General features: G+C 38.7%; 1 protein-coding gene across 1 annotated transcript in view; it reads right to left on the bottom strand.

Moving 5' to 3' along the window:
• Window positions 1-330: 330 nt before the first annotated feature.
• Nckap1 (NCK associated protein 1) overlaps window positions 331-26,664 on the bottom strand; it is a gene marked incomplete at its 5' end in the record, with an annotated part of 58,760 nt that continues 32,426 nt past the window's right edge. Inside the window, 15 exon segments of the mRNA XM_055599847.1 lie at window positions 331-1,221; window positions 2,051-2,140; window positions 5,745-5,854; window positions 6,412-6,528; window positions 8,074-8,167; window positions 10,040-10,120; window positions 10,466-10,548; window positions 13,386-13,479; window positions 15,060-15,157; window positions 15,326-15,456; window positions 15,775-15,993; window positions 18,219-18,350; window positions 19,385-19,524; window positions 23,201-23,320; window positions 26,209-26,341. Coding sequence (XP_055455822.1) covers window positions 1,105-1,221; window positions 2,051-2,140; window positions 5,745-5,854; window positions 6,412-6,528; window positions 8,074-8,167; window positions 10,040-10,120; window positions 10,466-10,548; window positions 13,386-13,479; window positions 15,060-15,157; window positions 15,326-15,456; window positions 15,775-15,993; window positions 18,219-18,350; window positions 19,385-19,524; window positions 23,201-23,320; window positions 26,209-26,341 — 1,759 coding nt within the window.

Genomic DNA, 26,664 nt, shown 5'->3' with positions numbered 1-26,664 from the left:
CATAGCATTGCTCCATGGCCACTCCCACTCTTCCTTACTCTTCAACAGCTCCACTGGCTAATAAATACAATTAGCAAACCACACACACGCACGCATGCACACACACGCTCACACACACTTTCTTTAAGTTCTTATCTTTAAAACAATGTCATGTGGTTTTATTTCCTAATTTCAGTATTTTTTCTAAAACATTTAAACAAATGTAATAATGAATCTGCTATCGAATACTCTAAGATATCCCTAAACCTATATTTACTTTAAACAAAGTTTACACTAAAAATTTCATATTGTCGAATAAATTTCCAAAGACCTTAAAGAAAGCATTCAAAATGTGATACAGTCTAGTGTTTATTTATGTTATGGCAGATACACTTGAATTCCAAATTTTAAAACATATAAAAAGTGATTCAGGACTAACACCTGTGTCAACAGTTGACAAGTGTCTGGCTGTTTATTATACAGCAGGGTACATGGTAGCACTGATGCCAAACTGGCAGCATGGGATGAGATTATCAGTAGGCTTTCTACAGGCAACAGCATTTGCTGCTGTTTGAGAAATTCAGAATCTGCTTCCAATGCTCCAGTTGTCTAACGTTTCTAGGGTTAAACAGTGTTAGGTATTTAGTTTGGCAAATGTTAAAATAAAGTATAAATGTATTCGTAAGCATCACAGATATGCACATCCAGTCTTCATCTCAGAAAGAAGCATAGGTACAGATCAGAGCTCTCCCTACATGAAATAATTTACACACAGATGGTGGCTATCATATCACTATCTAAAATAATCACTAAGTACAATTCTTTTTCAGAAATAAACAAGCAAGTTTTTTTTTTCATTATCAGTTATCAAAAACATAGTGTTAATGGTATTTCAAACAAATGATACTCTAAAATCATAGATTTTCACTGAGTTTTGAGAATGTGTAATTAAATCAACCAAATATACCGTAGTACAACCGTATTAGGAAGCCCATGATCAGAAAATACATCGGCATGAAGAAAATTTAATCCACAAAACTATTTTCAGGCGTTAAGGTAAAATAGTTCCACAGTTCACAGATAAAACAAGGCAACAAAAGCTCGTGCTTGTCTTGAGTGCGTATTCTATGCAGAAGATGTAACACTCTGTTTGTAGACAGCATGGTATGCATTTCTCAGCAATACATACGGAAAACAAGACTCCAAGAGATCCATTGTCAGGAATGGTGATTCCTGGACAATCTGAAAAAGCAAACACAGTGTCAAATTCAAGCTATTCACTAAGTGGAAGTAGTAATCAACAACTCTGTATTCCTCTCACTAGAAACAGACACAAACCATTTTACTTCAAAATCTAAAATCCAAATGTGCTAGAGTGAACTTTATCAAAATATTTTTAAATGCTATTCTCAAGTTTATCAGTTAATCAGTAGGAACACAGGGAACATAGATCTTCAGCCATACTCTAAACATAAAAAGGAATACAAAAGCATTAGAAATGTAATCGCACATTTTAAGAGGCTCAACACCAAGCTAGAATGTAAAGTAAAACACACACACATACACACAGAGACTGTCCATAATTGAATGGAAACAATGAATTCTAGAGTTCAAAAGGAACCAAGACTAATCCAGGGCTGAATGATCAGGAAAGGTGCTGATCCTCAAGGCAGACGCAGACCTCCGAAGGCAAAGAAGACTCCTGCAAGAAGAGCTTCGAGGTGGACTCCCAGACACTGCCACGCGGAAGCTCAGAGACCTGACCTTGGCACAGCAGGCAATACCAGGCCTGAGCACACCCTTATAGCATGATGCAGACAGTGCTTACCCACCTGTGGTCTCATTACTTCCTATTGTCGACTATGGCTGAATGGGAGTAGTGGCAGGCTCTGCAGGGATGTTTAGAAAGTATATGGTTTGGGTGGAGTGAGCACAAGAAATGGAGGAAAACCAAAATTCACAAGAAAAACAATACAAAACACCAGTACAGTTTTCACTTGCCAAGAAGAGACATACTAAGGACTGGAACTTTTTTTGTTATCAATAAAAGTTAAGTTGAAATGAGACGTACCATATCCAGTAGCAAATAAACAGACTCTCTATTTCTTGTTGTAGTTTTATCTGTCTCTTGGCCGATCTTCAGTAGACTGGAGGACGCAAGCTTTGAAGGCACACACATATAGTCAATGAGGTTGGCAATGAACCACTGCTCACTTGCTTGTTCATTTTCATTACAATTCAACCTCCAACATGCTTCAACTATTCAATGTATAAAGTACGATGACTAGAGACCTCACACTGAACAAATATGCATTGAAACTGACATTTTCCTCAAGTTTGTTTCCTAAAAGTATCCAAATTGTTTTTTTTTTTCTCTTCTCAAGATCTATAATAACTAAACAGCAGCCCCTCCTTTTACAAATAGTTCTGCTTTTGATAGCCAGCTATGGTTGGAAAACAAAACGGAAAAGTACAGAATTTTCCGATTCCCAATCAGTTCCTAAATTTGAATTACATGCCATTCTAAGTAGATGGAACTTCATGATTGTGCTCCACCTTCCCTGTTGTCCCAGCCATCCTTCTGTCCAGCGCAGCCATCCTATGTATATACCTGCTTGTCAGTCACTTGCTCATCAGGTAATTGGCTGAATGGCAGGTAAAGCAGCACCTGCTATACCGTGGTGCCACACACCAGCTCTGCTGCTTGGCACTGTACAGACAAAGAGAGCAGTACGTCTTTCCTTCCTGTGAAAATGTAGACATCCCCACAGGAAGGAAAAGTTTCTGCAGAGACTCTGAAAACCTAAGGAAGAGCTAATGTAGTTGTAAAATGGAAACTGTTCTAGTGTTGCTGCTACATGGCAAACTGAAGGTTACAGTCATAGTGTACGCCACAGCACAGAGCGATAGACACAAGGATCTCAGAAACAAAAACATAACCAGAGCATGGGGACAGTCATAGTGCTTACACATTCCAGAACTAGGAAAAAAAATGCTGGAAGCAGGGTTGGAATCAAAAGACCCATGACTAATAGACAACATCTGAGCACCCTAAACTTCAACAAAAAGAGACAATGAAAACGTAATGCTGCATCAGGAATGGCGGTGCATGCCTTTAATCTAGTGCTTGGAAGCAAGCAGATCTCTATGAATTAGAGGCCAGTCTAGTCTACACAAAATAAAGGACAGCTGGGACTACACAGAAAGACCCTGTCTCAAGAAACCCAATGAAGGAAGGAGGTAGGGAGAGAAAGGAGGAGGGAAGGAAAGGAGGGAGGGAGGCAGGGAAGGAAGGAAGGAAGGGAAAGAAGAAGAGAAGGAAGGAAAAAAGGAAGAAAGGAAAGAAGGAAATAAAATGTAATGTTGAGTTTTTCAATTTGACTGGAGTATTATTTAGTTTAGAAAGGCCATAGCCACCTCCCAGGCATTTGATTGTAACCAACCAGCAATCAAAGTAAACCCCACCCTGGACATAATGCAGTACTGAAAAGGAATGACTTTATGGACACAGTAACATCCATTCAAGCTGCAGTGGCTTAGTAAAAAGTAGAAACAATATGAGGAACTCGCAGATGCGGTGATGAATGTGTTGTTATAAAGGCTTTCTGGATATAGACAGAAAAATCAGGAAAGTATTTAAAAGCAAGAGGACAAGTAGGTGGGAAAGGACCTGCTGAAATAGTTGGTGAAGAACATGCTGAAGTGCCCTGAGTGGTATTAACACATGAGGACCCGTGAGAACCTGAGACTTCTACAGATAATACAGAGGATGAAAAAGGAAGCTAGAGCAGAAACAGCAGGCAGGTGTTACAGAGTATGCAGAAGTGCTCCACACCACACAGACTGTAAAGTTCAGACCAATGGAGGAAGGGCTGTTGGGTGAACCTAGCACTGAGGTCAAGCACACGGCCACTCAAGGGTTCCAACTCTGTACCAATGCTTTCAAGGGTTAAGAATATAGCCAGCACTGAGTACAAGATTCTTGTGAAAGGTTTCTGTTAACGGCTGCCGAGAGTCCCCAGCCATCAACACTCTCCGCTACTAGTGTCCAAGCCCACGGCAGGCCACTGCTGACAGGTAGACTTGGCACTGCTCTGGTATCAAGTCATGATATTCTCCCGGCTTAATGAGTACTATCATCTACAGCAGATGGTCCTCCCCTTGAAGTACTATAAAAACCAATACCTACCATCACACCACTCCAGTGTCTACAGCATTCACGTTCACTTATCTTACCCACGCCCATGTCATCTCAGTATCACAGCAAGGGTGAGCACAGTACAATAAAGTATTTTGAGAGACTACCCCTGCCTAACTTTATTACAGTATACTGGTAAAACGTCTCTATATTTCTAGTAATGACTTATGCTTTAATAGTGTACTGTGTATAATTAGTACATGTGTGTGCATGCACGTATGTATGTGGTTCAGGACCACCAGGCTTTAAGTATGCTCTTGGGGTGGGGAACTTAGAATGCATATCCTATAGATTAAGAAGAAAATCTACTGTGTATTTTTAAGGTCCTCTACAAGAAAAAAATTTCATACTGGGCTTATTTCATAGTAATTTTGAGAAAGGACATTAAACTCTGAAAGAAATATAGCAAATTAAAAATACAAATTATTGTTGTATTTAGCTATAATTTTTTTTTTTAATTTAAAAGCTAACAGGATTTTCAACAAAATAAATACTCGAGTTAATTTTTTGCTTGAACTATTTCTCTTTAAGCAACATATGAAAAAGATATGTTCATAAAGAAAACACTGCACTAAGTCATGTCTGAACAGATTTAACATACTCTGTTCTGGTAGCAAGTCACATATATTTTACAATTTATTTATTCTGTTTATGTGTATAAATGCCTACATGAGTTTGTGTACAAGCGGGCATTGGACCCCAAGAGCTGGAGCTATGGCAGTCGTGAGATGTTTGATGTGGCTGCCAGGAACGGAGCCTCTGGAAGAACTGTAAGCATCCTCAACGTCTACTGTTGAGTTTTTTTACTCACTAATAGGACTTCTTCAACTAGTAGTCAAAGACGGGAAAAATCCCCTTTGCTACTGTTTTAAATATTGACTTTGATTCATTTGTGTGAGTGCCTGAATGTGTGTGTGCCATGTGTGTGCAGTGGCCATGGTGGCCGGAAGACCGTGTCAGCTTCCCTGGGACTGCAGGCGCAGGTGGCTGTGAACTGTACAACGCAGGCCTGCGAGCTGAGGCGCAAACACTCTTGGCTTTGGTTTCTGGAGAGAGGTTGTCAACTGTAATCCATCTCTGCCTCCCCAGTAATCATGGTATTACCCATATGCACCGCCACAGCTCTCAGTATGGAGTTTGTCACCATTCACGGTCTTCATTTCTATGCGAATGGAAATGAGTAAATTCTATCTTTTAAAGCACACATTATCTCTCTTGGTTTCCATTTTTCTTTAAATTAAAAAAAAAACTTTTTTTTTCCCAATGTGATGAAAATCTCTGGTCCAAACATTAGTTTAAGCAAAAAGGCCTTATAGCAGAGCTCTGGAAAAGAGAGAGAGAGCTCAGCTAGAGGGAAAACAATGATAAACTTGATGTAACTTGCTTCTCTTTCCAAAAACAAAACATTAAAATATCAAAGAGATTTATATTCTTAATAAACTGAGGATAAAAATGTCATTGGAGAACACTAAATAAAATTGGATTTCACTGTTACATCAATAGGTATAACTTTTTGTTTTTGTTTTTCTGTAAATGTCCTTAAGTTCTGGTATTTGAGTGGACATACCGCCAGGAATTCTTTGAGCCGGTCTTCAATACTTCCTTTGTGAATTGTAAACAAAGCTGCAGCAATCTGGTTGATGGCTTTGGCCAGACAGTGTATATTGTTGCAGTGCCCTGGGAAGAACGAACAGGTCTGTAGAGTCTGCGCAACACCAAAATACTGTACATCGTAAGACATAGAAGGCGAGCTTTTAATGCCTCCTCAGTCTGCATAAACAGCTGTATGACTAAGTGTTCAGATGTAAAGTGATTTACTCTTTTATTTTTATGAGCACAAGTGGTTTTCAATATCACAGCATGGATGCAACTAAGGACCAGGTAAATATTTCATTAGCAGGCAAACTTCTCCAAAGACATGATACTCAGTTGGACACCTTGGAAATGTCAATAAGAGCTAAGGTGCTTAAAACACATTCTCTCTCTGCCCCTAAAAATCATCCTATGATCTAGACATGTACATCCTCTGCTGCACGTTTAAGCGGACCTACACACATTTCTTATTTCAGAAAACCAGGGCTTAGAAAAAGCAGCAGATGCCCATTACAAAGCTACTATTTGGCAGAACCTGATCTACATTTTATCATAAAAGAACATTAGTTGCCCAAAGAGGAAAGCACATGTAGCCTTAAACTCAATGTGCTTCCACTGTCACACAGTGTTAAGCCAGGTACCTTCTATGGCGGGGCTGTACTGCGACATCACATTGCTGGCCAGCGTGGGCAAGGAAACTGCTACAAAGACCATCAGGAGGCAAGCGATTTTATACTCTTCTTCTGGACTAATGTTCTCTAAAGAAAAAAATGAGGAATAAAAATCAACCTTTTCTTCAAAATTATCTAAAAAATAGTCTAACTTAAAAATAAAGGTAATAAAATTTTAATTAAAATTTCCTAACTGAGGAGAGGAGGGAACGGAATGTCCTAACAGGATGTAAAGTAAATAAATCAATAAAAACAATTTCCTAATTGAAAACTGATTGAGAACACCATAAAAATTACCATTTATACATTTTTTATCCCATAATCTGAAAACTGACTAAAAGAAAAAAAAATCCCTTTCCTTCCCTAAGATAGCTATGAATATAATTTTACATATATTGGTTAAAGGATAACAATATTTGCAAGGAAACTGCATTCCTTATTTCTCCATGTCGTTGGGCATCAGGCACACATATAGTACACATATGTAAGTGCAGGCAAAACTCATTCAGTGCAAGCAAAACTCACACAGATAAACAAAAACAATTAAAAATAATGAAAGTCAAGAGGAGAGAAGGGCATTTCAATGCATAAAAAAGATACTTATTTTCACAGTAGAGAAATCTAGAATTATGTGGAACATCTTTGGTACTATGCTTCAAAGGATTGGACTTAATTTTTTTTTAAATGGTTAATTTTAAGTAATATATCAACTTTTAAAACTATAACTTATTTGATTTTATTTTATGTGCATTTGTGCAAAGGTGTCAGATTCCTTGGAATTGAGGTTACAGTTGTGAGCTGCCATGTGGATGCTGGGAACTGAACCCCAGTCCTCTGGAAGCGCAGACAGTGCTCCTAACCACGGAGGCATCCCTCCAGCCCAATATATCAACTTTTTATGGTGACTCTTCTAATTAAAATAGGACAGTCTATTGTAGTTGTCAGCTTCCTGGCAATCATAAGGACTGTCTTCACAGCACACAAGCGTTCTCATCTTCTCCATCTCAGAAGGTCCTTTCATAAGCTGCAGTACAGCCTAGGCACTAAATATACAGGGCCTACCCAAGCACGATGCCTTCGTTTCCTCCTGCCTCCAGCTACAGCGGCTTTACTTTTGTGTTCCCAACAGAGCTGTTTCATCTGCATGCCCTTGCACTGAAGTGCCACTGACTCTACTCTCTTCTCCACAGCTCACTAATGCTATATGCTTGAGGATTCCCTTTCTACTTTCTTAGGAGCTTTCTCCCAAGTTTGTTTTCTCTCTGACTACGTTTGTTCCTCCATCTCAATTTGTATTATGTGGTTCTTCCTCTTCTCCTTGAGCTTATTAAAGCTGCAATGGTGTTGCTCCTCTGCACTATCGTAGTATCTACACGAAACAGCTTTAACAGCCTCAGCTAGGAGTATGGCTTGGATAGTAATGAGTGCAGCAAAAATTCCAAAGCAAAAGGGTTCTGTCTTTTCTATCCTGATGTGTTCCCATTACAAGTAAGTAACTAAGCAAATAAATAAACAAGCAAGTAAGAAATAAAGCATAACACCAAGAAGATACTTGCAAAAATATGTATCACATGAATACCTAGGCTGACCTAGAATTTTAACAAGAAAACTATCTACCTTAATGCATCATACCTGATTTTTGTGACGAAAGAGCTACCACTAATGCAGGATCAATCTCACATGGCAGTCCAGCAGCTGATGACAACTCATACACATTCATCGCAACCTGACAAAAACACAAGAATTACAGAGAAATAAATGTTTTTTAAAACTCCTGAAGAAGTTTGCTTCAGTAAGAAAGTAGTTACGGTATAAATCAGGGGAGACGGATACGCAGGCATACAGCTGGCAGCTGCACAGTCAGCTGGCCTGCTCCTTAGCACTGCCCGCCGTGCAGACAGACAAGGCTGTAGCCGCTCTGTGGCAACATCTACAGAATCACTCCAAAGTCTTGGAAACATGGATGTAAAATATCAAGTCTGAAGAAATGGGTAAGTGAAGCCAGTTGTGGTGGCGCATGCCTGTAACATCAGCACTTCAATGTTCAAGTCCAGCCTGGGCTACAGTAAATGCCAAGAGATGAATAAACAAACAAATGTGAATTAATAGTATTGACCCTATGCTTAAGACCACAGTTACTTAGTGAAAAACATCAGGGATTCAATGCTTAATCAGATGTAGAATCAGAGCTATAAGCAATGCTTAATCAGATCTTTAACAATGCAAATTAATTACAGAAAAATTTAAGAAACACTAATTAAAAAATCTGAGAAAGCAATTTCTGATAATTAATTTTCTACACCATGCATGGATTCCAATTAGTCAAGCTAGGCTGATATTTTAGTGAAAACTGTACATATAATTATCTTTGATCTTACAGCTAATAAAGCTCAGACCAAAAACCCATTCACTATGTTGCTGCTCACCACACACAAACATCTATTCAAAATGCATCAAAAATATAAAAGTTAAATTTCTTAAAACTTGGAAGAAAATACAGCTATAAGTCTTGATGACCTTTGTCAAGACAATGTTTGTTTGTTTGATAGAAAAACTACAAACAAACAAACAAACAAAAAAAGAGATAAGTCAAAGTATAATGAAATTAATGTAATTCTTGGATATTACCAAGGAGCTGAAAAGATAAGTCAGTGGTGGAAATGTACAAATCATGAGTCTACAAAGGCTATACTAACTCTTGACATTTCAAAAATAAAATTACGTGGGCTAGCGATGGCTCTGTGGGAAAAGTCACTTGCTGCATAAGCCTGGCAACGGAGTTCAAGCTCTAGAGGAAAAGCAAAGGAAAAAAGACAGATGGTGGCACAAATCTGTAATCCCAGCATTTGGGAGGCCAATGCAGGAGGATTATTTAGAGTGCATGGCCACTGTGAGCTACACAGGAAGCTGCTCAAATCCTTTCCTACCCTAAAGTTTGAAAGCCATCACTATAAAACTTGAGCACTATTCAAGAGTCAAGTTATTCATGGGCAGAGGCTCCTGCCACCAAGCCTGACAACTTGTGTTTGATCCCTGGGACAAACGGACAGATAAACACATAGACACACTAAACCAAGTACAAAATCATCTCTCAAACATGGACACTTTAAATACCTATGCCTCCTTGTATATCATGTGATTTAAATTTACTAGGAAATCACAGCTGGGATTAAATCAGTGGTTAGATCACATCGATCAAAAGTTTTAAAACAAATAACTATGGACCATTTAAAAAGCTAACAACTTCCTGTCTTGTATTCATTAATGAAAAAATAAATATCAAAGAAAACTGGTTTTGATTAGATGATAACACTCTTTTTTAAGGCTTTAAAATACCGATTTTTAACTAAGTTTAAAAGAACTCCCATTTCCGCTTCAGGACCATACAAGGGGAAAAGATCCGTTTTAAACAAACTTCCATGTCCTTCGAGCTGATGGGAGAAGACTGTCTGACTTGCAGCGGGCTTAGGCTCTCAGGCACAGGGAGCTCAGAGAAGCCGCATCACAGGCATGCATGCTGCCACCAGTTGTTGCATTTTATTTCTTACGTAATGTGAACATCTCACTTTAAAACTACAAAGGCTAACAAAAGCTCTACCTTCATGTCAGTTTCCCTTGGAATGTGATCCTTGAAATCTTCAATGGAACTCACGAGAAAAGGAATGTGGTAGGACAAAACCTAGGCAGGACAATAAATGAAAACCCAGGGTCAGCGACAACGGACTGCTGTACACTTATGACCATTTAATAAGATCATGTTTTCACACAAAGTGTTAACTTTCATTGGATCTTTACAAAAGGCCAAAATATATGGAAAGGATATGTATTAAGTGTTGAGATGAGCACAGTTCAAAAGGAGTGCTTTAATGTGGAACACAGCTGAAATAGTACATTTAACCAAATTTCAATACCAAACCAAAAATGTACTTTATTTACCATCACTACGCAAACTGAAATTTTACTCTTATCACTGCTAATGGTGAATTTTAAGTTTTGAAAGAGATGATTGGAAATGGTTTCTTACATCTCTCAGTGCTTCTTGTGCCAATGACCGGAAGGATAAAATAACACCAATTATCGTCATCCTTTTCAAGACACTATCAACAGCTAAATTGCAAGGAAGGGAGAAGGAAAGAAAGAAAAAAACAAAACATAACATGAATTGATTTTTTTTTATAGTTTTGGCGAAAACTTTCAAAATCAAAATTTCTGCAATAAATACCATGACTAATGGAAATCTGATTTAATAAATGTCAAAAAACCATCAATAGCCAATATTTAAACTTTAAAATATTTCTCAATTCACACACACACACACACACACACACACACACACACACACACACCTGTACGCACAAACGCTGTTCTTCTAAATGAATTAGAAGTTCACATTCACCATGATCTTGAAATAATGCCCTCATAAAGTTGGCAGAGGTAGCTGTAAGGAGAGAGCTAGAGATGAAGCACACACAGATACACACCCACTCTAAATGTTTATTAAAGATAAAACAAAAAAGAGAGAAAGCTTCACTAACTAAAACTTATAAAGGGTAAATAAAACACAGAGTGGTATGAAAGTGAGAGGCCCGGGGTTTCGGTGACCACCAATGGAAGGGAGTACTGGGACACAGGCGAGGGTCTGGACACAGAGCTCCAAATGTCAAGACTTTACTGCGGAATAATCTCAAGCAAGATTACCCTCCTAAACAGTTTTAGACATGGGGATGGGAGGACAAAGTGAATGAAATAGTTTTGAAAGGATGAGTCATGGCAGAAAGACTGAACAGTCTGGAATCAGGTGACAGCCTGGGTCCAAGAATGATTTGCCAGAGGAGAGGAAGGGGCACTATGAGATTTTTTTTCACTGATACAGAAGCCCCAAAGTAAAAAGCAAATTCCACACCTATCCCCAATTCAAAGCCACGTTTAGTAAATCATGATGCCTTGTCTCTGTAATAGAATGACTTGGTGGTTCTAAATGGAACATCTGGCTTTCTGGATGTGAGAGGAAGGAAGCTCAAGACAGGGGTCAAAGGCAAGGACATTTGAAAGCATTTCACCCTAAAGAGTAGCCACCTGCTCGGAAGAAGCCTCACTCAAGCACATCTTTTCTTTTTCTGACAACACATAAAATAGGCTTAATATATTTTATTTTAAGGCCAATTTTATAAACATGGGTCATAAAGAGTCAATAATTTTTGTTTTAGCAAATTCCAAAGTCTTATTATACACAAAATTTAATCATGCATAATCTTAGTAAGGAACAGTGAATTTTATTTTAAGTCTGAAAATTCTCTTTGGAACTTTAGCACGTTCCATTTTGTCTCAACTGCAAAGTTAAGGACCAGTGTATTAGTTGCTTCAAAAGATCCAATCAAAAGTCTGCTTATTACTAGGAGCATTAGGTACATTTAGGGTTAATGGTCAGCTTGTGGTCAGTTGACTCCAAAACTGAGAAACAAAAACAATGAACAGTGAAAACACAGAGATAGCAAAATAATAAAATAAAGGTTTGGTGGCACACGCCTGTAATTCCAGTACTCTGGGAAGCAGAGGCGGATGGATCTCTGTGAGTTCAAGGCCAGTCTGTTCTACCGAGTGAGTTCCAGGACAGCCAAGGCTACACACAGAAACGCTATCTCAAAATATAAAAACAAAAAACACAAACAATGAAGAATAGAGAAAACAAAGAGATAGCAAAATAATAATACAAATTAAACGTTAAAATTTTTCTATTTACTTCCACTTTTCCCTTCATCTTGGTGTATGAAATTATAGTGTATATATTTGTTACCAATTATCACTTCTGTGATAAACATCACATCCCAAAATCCTTTACTGCTTCCTTTTTAAGTTCTGGAAACTATTGCTGTGTTCTACAAGACCATCTTTAGTGTGTTCTAGCACTAATTTTATGGTAATTTTTATTAAGTGAGGTTTTAAAAGCAGAAGACAACCAATAAAACCATTCTGAGAGGAAACTATCAAGTGGCGAGCCTATCACACGCATGCTCTGTTTCTGAGTGCTGGCACTGTTTTGGATGCACTGAGGCTAGGAAAAAGGCCAAGATCTTGCACATGTCAAGCATGCACACTGCTACTGAGGACGTTGGGATTTCTGTAGAGAAATGAACTCACTGTGCCTTTCTCCAATACAAATAATTTTGTGTTTCTTAAGTTTCTAGTATTCCGAAGATCTTTACCAGTATGAGTAAAGTATAGCTTCTCCACCAGGTTCAGGAAGATATTAAAAAAAAAAAAAAAAAAAAAAAGAAGAAGAAGTACAACAAAACAAAAGCCAAATTATTATCCAGTGCCCAAACAGAGACAGGTAATACTCAAGAGCATGCTAGGTGAGAGAAGCCAGACAGGAGTCTGGTGACAGGAATGGCTGTGTGAGTTCAGGAGTAGGGAGAGGACAACAGAGCAGGGGTTCTGAGACAACACAACTGCTGACTGTAGTCATGGCTACAGAGATTAACACCTGTCAATGCATACCACAGCCTTCACTCAGAGATCGGACATTCTAGCAAGACTGAGTTTTTAGAAAGTTTTAGACTCAGGAGTTAATTACCTTCTAGTCTAATTAATGTAGACTTAATATAAATACTACCTAATAACTGACATATTAAAAATAGAGCCAAGCATTTCAAGTAAAGCTGGTGTAGCGGCACATATCCTTAATCCTAACAACTCAAGAAGCAGAGGCAGGCAGACCTTTGAGTTTAAGGCTAGCCTGAGTTAAGACCCTGCCACCAAAAAAAGAAAAAGAAGATATACACTGAAAGGATCCTTTGATTACGTTTTTTCTAGTTCTCTTTATGCTAAAGAACACTTTTCAAAAGTTTGCTGCTTGCATTCATGTTACAAATTTTGGCTAGAAATTAAATATTGCGAGTTAGAACTTTCGAATGTTCACAAAAAAAGTACCATGAGTTACCTACATGATAATCTTTTAAAGAGTGCAGCCATCTGGTCTGGTTTGTCAAAGCTGGTCCTCATTTGTGTTAGCACATCAACATTCTCCACCACTAGTTTCTAAGAGAAAGAGCGAGCTCAATCAGGCACAGATCTTTGTGTGATGATGTAAGAACTTGCTTGTGAGTTACAATTTGGAAAATAAAAAACAAAATTCAAGTCCAGATGTTCTATGCTATACAACTGTTTTACTAAAAGACTCAAAATTATTTCTGTAAGATTACTGTTTTCCAATTCAAGAAGAGGTCAGGGAAATTCAGAAGTGAGTGGCAAGAATATGGACCACTGTATGTTTAGACACACAACGGTACTTTGAAACTTAACTTTTCTAGTCTGCTAAGTTCCACAAGTTTTAGTGACCCAAATTAAAATTCTCTCAAAAATCTACAGTCATTTTAGGAATACATAGCGCTTACTCAATATAATCATCTTAGCACTGACATACTCCTAAAGTGATAAAAATGATAATTTAAAATGTTGCTGCCTTTAATATCTTTACTTAAACATTATGCAGTCTAAAGACATTTTCCAACCAGCTTAAAAAATTTAAGATAAAAGAAAACACTAAGAGCCAGGGGTGCTGGCTAGTTGTATGTCAATTTGACACACACAATGGAGTCATTAGAAACCAGGGAACCTCCTTCAGAAAGTGCCTCCCTAAGATGTGGCTCTAGGGCATGTTCTTAAACAGTGATTGATGAGTGAAGACCCAGCCCACTGTGGGTCTCCACTTGGGCTGGTTCTACAAGAAAAGGAGGCTGAGCACGCCATGGGGAGCAAGCCAGAAAGCAGCACCCCCTCCATAGACTGCATCAGCTCCAGTCTCCAGGTTCCCAGACTGCTTGAGTTGCTGCTTGACTTAGTCCACAGGGATGAGCTGTGCTGTGGAAGCATAAGCCAAAGAAACCCTTTCCTCTGCCATTTGCTTTTGGTTATGGTGCTTCACCACAGCAATAGTCACCCCAACTAAAACAGCAGGTGCGTGGTTAGAGGTAGAGCACCTGCCTACTATCTGAGTGGCCCTGCACTCATTCTCTAATACTGCCCAATAATCTAATAATGTTCCTGTCACAATCTGTGGAAATGTGGAAAGCAATACTATAAATTGGAACAAATGACTTGGGCTAGAATTCTGAACATAATCAAATAAAAGCATCATTATGCAACAGAATAAAGCCTTGATTATGAACGAGAAACCTGAGCACCAATCTCTTTTCCAAGTTAATTCACCATTTCAGGCCTCTTGTTTTCTCACCTGTACCTAAGACAAGACGCCACTGAGAAACTGTGCAAGCACTTCAATTTCATTTACATGTTGGCACTTTCATGTCAGGTTAATGTAAGATTCTAGGTTTTCTAACGTTCCTAAAATGTTTTACAAAAAGTAAGTACCGTTTAAAGGGTGAATTAAAGTCATGTACAGTAGCCTACATTTGGAATATTAGCTTTTTGTGAGGCTGGTACAGAAGGTTCCAGGCCTGCCTGGAAAATTAACAAGACCCTGTTTCTAAATAAAAAATGAGAAAGGGACTAGAGATGGAGCTCAATGGTAGAGCACCTGCCTAACACATGTGAGTCACAAGTTCAAAGCTCAACACTGCAAACAAGGACAGCAAGGTGAGTTGATGAAGACTATGTACCTTAAGTTCAGCAACTTGTGATGAAATGTGCCACATGAGACTCTCACTTAGGAACTTCATCCCATAAGGGCCTAAGAGCTCTGATAATGATCTCATTTCTGAAAGGAAATTAATTTATTTCAGTTTATTGACAGACAAAATATATTAAAAAAAAAAAAAAAAAAAACACTGCCATACTGGACCACCCCATCTTACAAACTAGACTTAGTAGCCAAAATCAAGTTATCATGTAAAACAATCAAGTTTTCTTCACAAGTAATTTTTACCTGATATATCAGAATATTCCTCTGCATTGAATGTTAACTCGTTTTCTGTGGGTAAATTCACAAATGCTTTCATTGCAGGAAAATAAGCTATATGGCCATTGCTGACTTGTCTTAATAAGGTTTCCAAGTACCTAAAGAGAAATGTTTAAATATTTATTACAGTGTCCATCCCTATATTAAGTTTTAAGCTAATCGATAAACTCAATGAGCACATGATGCTGGAGAGATGCTCAATGGGCAGCGTACTGGCTGCCTTTTCAGAAGGCCCAGGTTTGGCTCCCAGCACCAACATGCTGGTTTATGACTGGCCATGACTTTTAGGGGATCTGCTGCCTCCTCTGGGCTTTGAGGGTACCTGCACACGTGTAGCACACACACACATGCAGGCAAGATTCATTCATCGCAGAACAGAACTTTCATTATTCAAAATTCCCAAATGTGCTTCTTACCAATTTGTGTACAGACTTGTGATGGTTGGTTCTCCATGACTGTCTAAGTGTTGGGTTTGTTGAAGAAGAACATTATTAAACACTCTGGTGATATCAATCTGTACATAGTTTTCTATGGACTGGAGTACAGTCATATATGCTCTTACACTTGTTAGAAGCTCTGATGGTTTTGCAATTTCCTGCGTAGCTTGATTATACATTGTCATGCCAACAATTGATCTGGGGGTAATAAAAAAAAGGAAGATTTTTCCCATTTATGTAAACAATCTACCCAATCTAACATCTAATATCAAATGAATAATATATCAATTTTTAAAGATTTCTAAAATAAAACCAGGAAATCACTACTGTCATTATCTCAATAACCTAAAAAGTGATGAATAGGAATACAAATAATTGAAAAACATTCTGAAAATGTAAGTTAATGACAATGATTAAACACATAAAGGACTTCAAAAACTGCATTAATATAGTAAGGTAAATGAGCTATTTAACCTATTGCTTAAATCTGGTTGGCACTGCTGCTTGAAGCTTTTTAGATTTTATGTGAATAAACTACAATCCCAATACTTAATATCATGACTATGTACTTATCATTACTAACATTTCAGAAATGAAATAAAATATGGTTCAAAAATAAGTAAACTCTAAAAGGAGTCACTGTTTGGAGGTAGTCTGTTTAGAATAAGCAAAGTTTCCAAACGTTTAAAAAGACATGTAATTACATAACTAGAGAAATAGTTCAATTAGGCATTTATAAACGTATCCCTGCTAGTCTAAAGCTGACAAATATACGATCACCTATAAATGTTTGCCTGACTTAAATGATGATTTTTAATTAACTCTAAATGATGTTTTTCTACATTAGTCCCGCCTATTCCCTTAAAATTTCTTCTTTAAATTGGCTTACTGCTAAGTATTGATAATTACATTTATGTGGATGTGTGTGCACACGAGTGTGTGTGTGTGTGTGTGTGTGTGTGTGTGTGCGCACGCCCACATGCATGGTACCCGTGTGGAGGCTGGAGGACAGTGTTGTAAAGCCAGTTCTCTCCTATGAAGTGTTGGCTTGCTTCGTAGAATGCACCTTTACCTGCTGAGCCATCCTACCAGCCACTATCACTTTAAGCAGCTGCTGCAAGCATCAGATGCGTCAAACTTTACACTAGTATTTGTAAAGGCGCATCTTTAAGAAGGCCACGCCCATCACTGGACTACACACAGATAAGGCAACTGAAGATGAAAGTCACTATTCTTGTACTTGGTCCCTGAGTACTAAGACTAAATAAAACTAAACAACAAAAACAAAACAAACACCGACAAAGCGAGTTGCTCCCTTGTCTTGACCCCAATCATTTGCACAGAGGTTTGGGGAAAAAAGAGCATGCCCACAGATTATAACCAAACTCTTTCTAGAAAGAAAATATGGGACCTGAAAATGGAGTCCCAGATTCCCCCCAGCAGTCTGACACCCACACAGCTGAAGGTTAAGCACCAGAAGGCATAATGTCCCCTGGGTCTAAACACTGGAGTTTTACTGTCGGTATCTGACTTGATAAAGGGAACAAAGACAGTGTTCAACACCAACCACTTCACTAGCCAAGCCGACTCGGTTTAATGCTGTTTTGTACAGTCCTATTTTGTTCTCTTGGTGCAGGGCTCTTACCACACCAACTCAAGTTTTAAGCTTTATACCGTTTCCTTATGACAACGTTAAGCACATAGCAACAGACACTTGGGAGAGACTTACTGGCGTTGGCGGTGTCAGTAATTAGTAGTAATTATGGGGCAGGAGCCCAGTAAGTCTCAGCTCATTGCTCCCCATGATTCGCAGGCCATTGCTATTACTCATGAATGACCATAAAGCCTTTAACAATCCTTTGACAAAATTCTCAGATACTAAGATTTCCAATATTAAAAATTATTAGGTAATAAGCAATTCCTTAATAATTAACTTTAAGAAGTCTGAAATACCATTCACAGAACTGGGAGAATTTTTACTAGTCTGTGCATGTTCACCCAGCACCTGAACCCTTCACTCAGAACTGACAGCCTGGTACGCACAGGCAGAGCAGGGCTAGACACTCAATGACACACGCTGCTTCCTTCTTTTCTCACTCAATTCTCTGTTCTTTCTTCACTGACTGCAGCCTGGTGACCAGCCCTTATTCACTTAGCTCCCATAAGCCTGAAGGCAGATTAAGCTAGTCATTTGTTTGCAGATGACAACCGAAAATTTGGAGAAACTTACTGACGTTGGCAGTGTCAGTAATTAATAATAAGCGTGGGACAGGAACCTGCTGCCCATATGCATCTCAGTTCCCTGCTCCACATGATTCTCAGTCCACTGCTACCTGTAGTGCAGTTTGACTCACTATGCCTAATAAAAGTTTGTAAGGACTGGTATTAGCTAATGAACAGCAGCAGTCTGCGAGCCCTCTTACTTAGTGAATCGGATCTCCAGGTGAGAGGTCAAATACTCCCGCGGTGTGAAGGTGTGCTCCCAGACCACCATGTTTGGAACATAATTTATGGAGAAGCACAACTCTGAAAGTGCCGTGTGCAACTTATCAAGGCTGAAAAACAGTAATAAATAACAATTAAAATGATACTTCATCACAGGTAATTCCAAATCAGTATCATAAAATTATCAAGACTTATAGAGAATACTGCAGAATTTGACCTATTATTCTTAGACTGATAGTTCAAAATGTTTAGATCTAACACAACGAAGCAATTTTTAAACAGCATCTTTCATGTTTCTATACATTTAGCTAATAAAGAATATCCTGAGCAACCACAGGAAAAGGGGCGTATTCTGTGGCCAACAGCAGTAACTTCTCTTCTGGGAGACGGAGCACTGCCTATAAACTTAACAAAACATTCACTCAACTGTCTACTTACATTTACCTCCCAATAATCAAACGTCAACAAATGCCCCCATGTGCTATTTTCAGATAATGGTATTGGAGACATTCTAATGTATCACTAAGTGCTAAATACCTGTTACATGACTTCAGTTAAAAATACTCCTCAGAAAATCTGAGACAGATTCTTGACCTTTACTGTTCTATACATCAAGACAAACACTTTTTGTTATACATGTGATAGTTTATATCACCTAGAAAACAAACCTGTGTGTGTGCGAGGGTAACAGAGGCCTGCCCTGACTGAGCACTGTCACTGCGAGGGCTGAGGCCTCAGCGCATAGTAAGTCAAAAGCAAGCTGTGCACCAGCATCCCTCCTGCTTCCTGGATGACCACACAATGTGCCCAGGGCCTCAGGCCCTGCCTTCCTACCTCCTCCACCATGATGGACTGTGTGAAAAGAACCCTGAGCCAAAATTACCTTTGCCTTCGAAAATTACCTTTTCCTTCTAAAATTGCTTCTGTTGGGTATTTTGTCACAGCAATGGCAACAGGATCTTTAGAAATGTGCATTTTAAAATAAAGTACCAATAGCTAATCAAATCTACAAAGCTTTTTGTTTTGTCTTTTCCTTCAGGGCTAGAAAATGCAATCTTTACTTCCTAGCATCATCTCAGTTATAAGGCCACAGGGCAAAGCATCTCCGCCAGAAGAAGGGGTATAACAAGAGCAGAAGGCTTACTTGGTCACCACCAGCCTGTTCTTCCTCATGCTCTCAACACCTGGTTTCTCCCTTTCAGGCTCCCCCTTCTTGCCAGTCTGTTTCTTTGACTTCTTATTCACCGCCTGACTGATGGTTTTGGCACAATGCTTAGGCAGTAACTGAAATTGGTAAAATAACGTTACACTGTTGCAGCAACTTCTCTGAACTATAAACTAATGCAGGACACCTTGGCTGAGTCAGGACAAGCAATAAGACAGATGTTCGGAACACTTGACCTATCTTGACCATATGCCCTCCAGAGCATGGAGGAAGGCAGAAACTTATCAAAGTACCAAGGTTTACTCAAGTTGTTATTCAAAAGACAAGTGAAAACATCCCAGGCAAGTATGGAGTCAGATGTAACAGTCACTACAATTATGTAAATGATCTAGACAAAAGAAACTAAATGTGTTCAGTAGCTACTGAAAATACTATGTAGCAGAAGTTTTTACAAATGGAGCCATATTTTGTAAGGCTAATTCTAACACTGACAGCAGAAACAATTAAAATGAAACAAAACAAAACAAAGTAGTGGCAAAAAAAGTACAAAAATCAAAAGGTTTCTACCTAATATAATGCTAAAACCATTGTTACAAAATCTAGTAAATAATTTAGTTTGATAGATAAACACATCAAGCAAAAAGAAAGGAGAACAATGTTACAGGTAGATGAGAGCTGTACTGAACAGCAGAGCTGCCTCATGCTACCTATATACTCAAAATGTTCCTATCTAATTAGTTGTCCTACAATAAAAATCATATTTTAAAGATTTATTACAAAAGTATAAGATATTTTACAATTACATGCTAAAATGAAAAATTTAGATATAAGGAAATGGGAATAATCACAGGACTGTGCCAAGTGAAATGTGTGCTGTAACAGTACCTCCCTTTGAAAAAGAGAAAAAATAAAAATATTTAAGGAACTCAGCAATGTTATGAATTAAAAACCAGAATGTTAAGTCTGACTGACATAGAAACAAATGCTGGAATGTAAACCCAAACCTATGAATAACATAATAACATCCAAAATACAACCCCAATATACCTAGCTGGAGCCTGATGATCACAGGGTCCATGCAAAAACAGATAGAGGGAACAGGGAATCTGAGACCCTAAGAAAGGGACCCCACAAACGGGCTGAAGGACTTCAAGTCCCACTAACTCTCAACATGTCAGCCCACACTCTACCAAGGACAATGTCCCATGTTGAGTAGAACTGGAAATAGAATTAAACTGTACAAGAATTAAAAAGGTAAAAGAAAGAGGGCACAAGTCAGTATCAGAATGGAGAAGCGGAACCTGGAACAGCAAGAAAAACCACCTGCCACTAAGTCTTTCACAAATCTAAGATAATTAACTGCATACAAAAGTAAGAAATAATACCAAGTTTTAATTCCACACAGAGCTGATATAAGAAAAAAATATTGACATTTTATAGATACTTCTATAAACTACAGATACTTCTATAGAAAAGTCCAACCCAACATATAAAATTAAAGAAAACACAAATAACAACATTCATACCAGACTAGAAGAAACACAAGTTTCAAAAATAATTCCACAACATCTTAAAGGGAATAATAATAAAACACATAATTAGAGAGACCCAACAAGCAGCGCTGCTCAAGACTCACAAAGCTCACAATTGCTGTTGCCCTTGGTTATCTGCTGAAGACACCATGCACTTCAGAAGCGACCCAGAGGCCTCTGAGCTGGAGCTAACCTGAATGTCCCTGAGGACTATGTTTCATGGCACCAGAAGGCATTACTCAAACTTCAAAGGAAGGAGGCAACTAACAGTCCTACCCAGCTATGACGCCTATGACCTCCAGCAACCACCACGATGGCATGACAGCCCAAGGCTGCAGCAGTGGCATGCACACCTTGTGGGAAGCAACAGCTCATCACTTAGACTTAAGACCCACTCAACAAGAGAGACAGCATGTCTAGTACTGGAAACTCAGGTAACTATTCAGTGCTAGCTAGTAAAGTCATGGCTATCAGAGGAAAATCTACAATACTAATTTACTAAACTAGCATAACCCCTAACAACATTCTATAAACATTGGCCCTACAGATAAATGTAGCCTTCACCCTTCATCAAGGAAATACTATTTTTAATACATGGCGTCCCGTATAGAAAACCACAATTAATCAAAATGCACACTGTGGAGGCCAGTCCCAATGGATATTATTTACAAGACACTCCTGAACTGAAGACTCGGAGAACAATGCAAAAGAGGGGGCAGAAAGATTGTTAAGAGTCAAAGGATCATGGTATTTGCTGTGAGACTGTACCTCCTAGTAACATCAGAAACTATGCTCAAAATATGGCGGCCCAAACATGAGCTGAACAAGGGGGACACCAACGAACATGCCAAAGTGGACAAGAAAAAGTCACAAGTATTTACTCCTACACAAAACTACAGGCAACTGAGGAAACTCCCGGGGAGAGCACAATTGGCTGTCCACTGCCAAATGGTCAGTTACAGTTAGGAGCGTGTGTGTGGTCTGTAAGCAATGACAATTAATGAAAGAAAAGGCTATGAACTTAAAGGAGAGCAGGGTGGTATATAGAAGGATTTCAAAGGAGGAAAGAGAAGGGAGAAATGTTGTCATTTTCTTATTCTCCAAAAACAAAACAACCCCCAAAACGAATCAAAAGATTGTAGAAAAAAGTGGACCACCAAAGAGATAAACATGAAGTAGAACATATGTTTTTCATAGAAAGGTAGTAAGAGTGAATGAAAGTTACATCAACAAAGTGGAGCATGTAATACTCATAAGCTCGGTATCGTTATCATTACCAATAGGATTAGTGCCAGGAACATATGTAAAAAACTGTAAATTTTTGTCAGTAATTATGTATTTGTGGTGACAATATTATTATTACTATGGAACTGTTCCATGCATGTTTGAAGAAATGTTTTTTAATTATGGGAAATCCTAATTCTTCCATCTGTGTTCTAGAAACCTAGATTCTCAATGTGCACAAAAAGATATGGGTATAAAATAGGGAGAGGTACAATGCTGTAGTCCTGGATCTGAATCAGTGGTATTACGGACCCTGAGGCTTGAATAAGAACAAGAAGCACCCAGATTGGGACATGAAACATCCCACTGAAAGAAACTAAGAAAAAGCGTCTAAATAAAAACAAATACAAGATAAAGCTGGTACTTTTCAATTAACTAATTAATTTGTTAGGTTTCATTTGTTTATCAGCGGCACTGGCACTGAACAGGTCCTTGGGCACGCTAGGCAAGCGGGGCTGTACCTAAGTGATGCATCCCGGGCCCAGGGCTAGTATACCTCATTTTCCAAGGAAGGCTCGCAGGTACTCTATGGATTGCCGCTGAGAGAAGATGAGCCATTTCGAAGTTCAGTAGAGAAATAAAGTGGATTCCGAAATCATTAGTATGGTTAAGTTCTAGGAACTCACTGTAGTATAAAATAATTTACTAGTCACTTAGGAAATTAGAGAAACCTTCAAGTGTTTCATTGGGTTCCTTTACAGTTACACCAGTAAGTAGAAGCAGATGAGAAAAAGCTATGAAACTCTATCACAGCTACTAAATAAAACCAAATCAAGTAGAAAATGTGTTTCCTCAATAAAGAACAGACATGGACTCTCGAACCTTACATCTGTAAGAAGTTTCATTACAGAGTTCACAACAAGAGTCCATAACTGGGCTTTTTTCACAGTCAGAGAATTTAAAAGGAAAAGTAACATCGAATGACTGATTCTCTTGCGTTCATAAATTTTCTATCTGTAGGAAAAAGTTCAATTATTACCTGGTCACTAAGAGTACACTGTTCCGTGCAAATATCAGTGATGAGGTTTCGGGCTTGTTTGGCCATTTCATCCAGGAACATATTACACAGGGAGAGACTGCGGTCTCCTATATGATGGCGCTGGGAGGCAGAAGATGGATATAACACAGGTCATAAGAAAAAGATCTAAACAAAACACTTAATAAACCTGAAAATTCAGTTACAGTCCTATCCTGCTGTAAGGGGGGGGAGTGTATATGTGTGACTTTCTCTACTACAGAAATTACAAATGTTTGTTCATAATAAATAATGTTAATTACTTTATAAGAAAACTGTGATTAAGAACAATCCTCAAAGATCTCTCTAAAGCTTAACCGTATCTAGCCAGGCATGGTAACATACAACTCTAACACCAGCACTGGGCATCACAAGACTGAGAACCTACCTCAAAAAAGAAAGATAATAAATGATATATTTCATCATTCAAATTCACCAAGTTCTACATCTGGTTATTCAGTATTTTAAAATAAGGTACACTATGTCCATGAGAAGATTTAAGACAAGAGTTTTCTAACCTCAAGTCACTTTAATATTTACATCTAATACACAAATTTTGACATAGTTCTACAATAAACACACACGAGCTCAAATAGATACAGAAAATTACTAGAAATCAAGTTGGGAAAAGGAGAAGTTTGAAATTTCTGAAAACTATTTCTTCCCTTTCTGCTTCCTGGGGATGGGAAAGGGAAGAAAAGTAAAACTGAACATGCATTTTTTGAACTCAGCAGGTGGGGGGATGATGTACTTAATTTCAAGATATTATTAATACACTTGTGTATAAATATTTATAGCTCTATCTATGTAATTAACAAGCTACTTAATCTCTATAGGAGTCTGTGTTTGCTTAGTTTTGGGGATTAGAGCTGTTTGGTGGGGTTTTGTTTAAAAAAAAAACTAGAGTATGCAGTATATGAAGTCATAAATTCTCTGTTTAATAAATGAAATATTAAACAAAGAGAAAACAAGAATCAATTTCTTTTGTCTTCCATAGTCATGTAACAAGCCTCTAAGTTGTTGAAATAAAGGTACAGAACAAACAAAATAATCGTTCCTAAATTGGTAACCCTTGAGTTTAACTTCAAATCAACTACAAACTGTGACAGAGATCCAAACACTGCAGCCAGACCTAAATACTCGTCACTTTGTATGTGGATGTGGTGGGCAGCTCAGAGGCTTTGTATGTGTGTGTATGTGGTGGGCAGCTCAGAGGCTTTGTATGTGGATGTGGTGGGCAGCTCAGAGGCTTTGTATGTGTGTGGATGTGGTGGGCAGCTCAGAGGCTTTGTATGTGTATGTGGTGGGCAGCTCAGAGGCTTTGTATGTGTGTGTATATGGTGGGCAGCTCAGAGGCTTTGTATGTGGATGTGGTGGGCAGCTCAGAGGCTTTGGGGGGATATAGTGGATCGAGCCCAGAGACAAGCAGGTTTCACTGGTAAGCACTTTACCAATAAACTACATTTCTAACCTCTCCTGCCCTTTTAAACTTTGAGGCGTGCTCTCACTACACTGTCTAGGCTGGCCTTAAGCATGTGATCCTCTGGCCTTGGCCTCAGATTTGGGATGACAGGCTTGGGCCACCAGGCTCGATTGGGTCTCTCAACATGTCACACAAATCTTCCTTTCAGTTCAGAAAGCTTCCTGTGACTTCCTCTCTCTCAAAGTCCTCTTCCCACAGAATACTCACAATCTAGATATGCTACCTCAAGTTTCTTTTCAACATAGTCTGCAGTTCTAAGAAAAGAGAGTAAACACTAAGTTACAAAGAAATAGAGTACACAATTTTAATTTTGGTCTTGCTATACTTAAAAAATGGTAATTTTTTTAAAGACCAGAGAAAATACTTTTTATTGTATTTCCTTACTGGTTGTAAAATTGTAATTGCATCGACTGGGGATACAATATGATGCTTTATTCACTTACAGGTTGTTTCTTTAATTCTGGGAATAAACTACGAACTGTGGACCCCAGCCAGCACTGTGACACTGTGGACCCCAGCACCCTGACATTATGATCTGCGTGAGTACTGTAGAAAGAGTTAACCTCTTCACCAACCCGATTTCTGTAGTAAAAATGCTAAAAATCTATTCTTTTTAGGCATTTAAAATACTCATTATTATTTCTATTTCCTGAGACGGTATCTCTAGGTGGCTCAGGCTAGCCTTGAATTTGCAACCTTCCTGCCTCAGCCTCCTGAGTGCTGGGTTTACCAACATGCCTAGCTCACTATTATTAACTGTGTTACCAGGCAGTGTAATAGATCATTAAAACTTATTTCTCTAAGTTAAAAATTTTAGCCTTTGATACACTGTACATTTTTGACAGATACTTAGGATCTTCAAAATTACTCATTAGCTATCCTCAGGTGCTGTATGTCAGTTTAGATCTGTGTCATTAAGTGTCAGTAAACCTGGGCTATGTCTAGCATATGCATAATGTTAACAAGTCAGTATTCCATAATACAGTTTTTTTTTTCCCCCTTTGGTTTTTCAAGACAGGGTTTCTCTGTGTAAGAGAGCCTTGAAAGTTCTGGCTGCTCTGGACTCACTCTGTAGACCAAGCTGGCCTTGAACTCAGAGATCCACCTGTCTCTGTCTCCCTGAGTACTGGGATTAAAGGTGTGAGCCACCATGCACAGCCATATATTCGATTTTCAAGTCCTTTCAGTATTAAAAGTTTATTGAATTGAATTATTATATGGATGTGAATAAATCTTTAAACACTAATACCAAAAATATCAATTGTTTTGAAAGACAAATGACTGATACCTGCATATTTATACACCCATGTATATTCTTATATGCCTCTATCATGTATCTTACTGATCACTGTTTTATCATGTATTTACTCAAAAATTTTTCAGAGTCTATGCAAAGATAACTTAGTAACCACATCTTCTTGAACACGTGGCTGGCTACCCGTCTGCTCTAGCAAATACAGTACACGAAGCACAGCTGAGCTCAGGGTACCTCTTCGGGACACAGTTCGTGTGTGCAGCTCATGAAGTGAGTGCAGAGCAGAGGAAATGCAATGGAGTATCTTGACTGAGAGGGCAACTCCAAGCACTGCTGAAACATCTTCTCAAAAGCACGGCTGTAAAAGCTGTTGGGAAAGACATCATCAGTTGAGCAGCCCCTAGCTTAGAAGCAGGAGATGATGTAGCGTCCAGTGGCTGGTCAGTGTGCTTAGTCCAAGTGAAGAGAGATCATCAACTGATCACATTTATTCCCTTAAGAATAGTTACTGGCTGGCTCTTTGACCTCCCCACCCCCCAAGGGAGGAGCACAGTCTTCCTAGGCCACAGAGGAGGACTTTGCAGCCAGTCCTGAAGAGACCTAATAAAACAGGGCCAGATGAAAGGGGAGGAGGTCCTTCCCAATCCGTGGACTTGGAAAGGGGCAGGGAGGAGATGAGGGAGGAAGGGT

The sequence above is a fragment of the Psammomys obesus genome, unplaced genomic scaffold (genome assembly GCF_907164565.1).
Source record: "Psammomys obesus unplaced genomic scaffold, mPsaObe1.curated_primary_1811, whole genome shotgun sequence".
Classification (NCBI taxonomy): Eukaryota; Metazoa; Chordata; class Mammalia; order Rodentia; family Muridae; genus Psammomys; species Psammomys obesus.
This window is presented reverse-complemented; position numbering and strand designations above follow the sequence as displayed.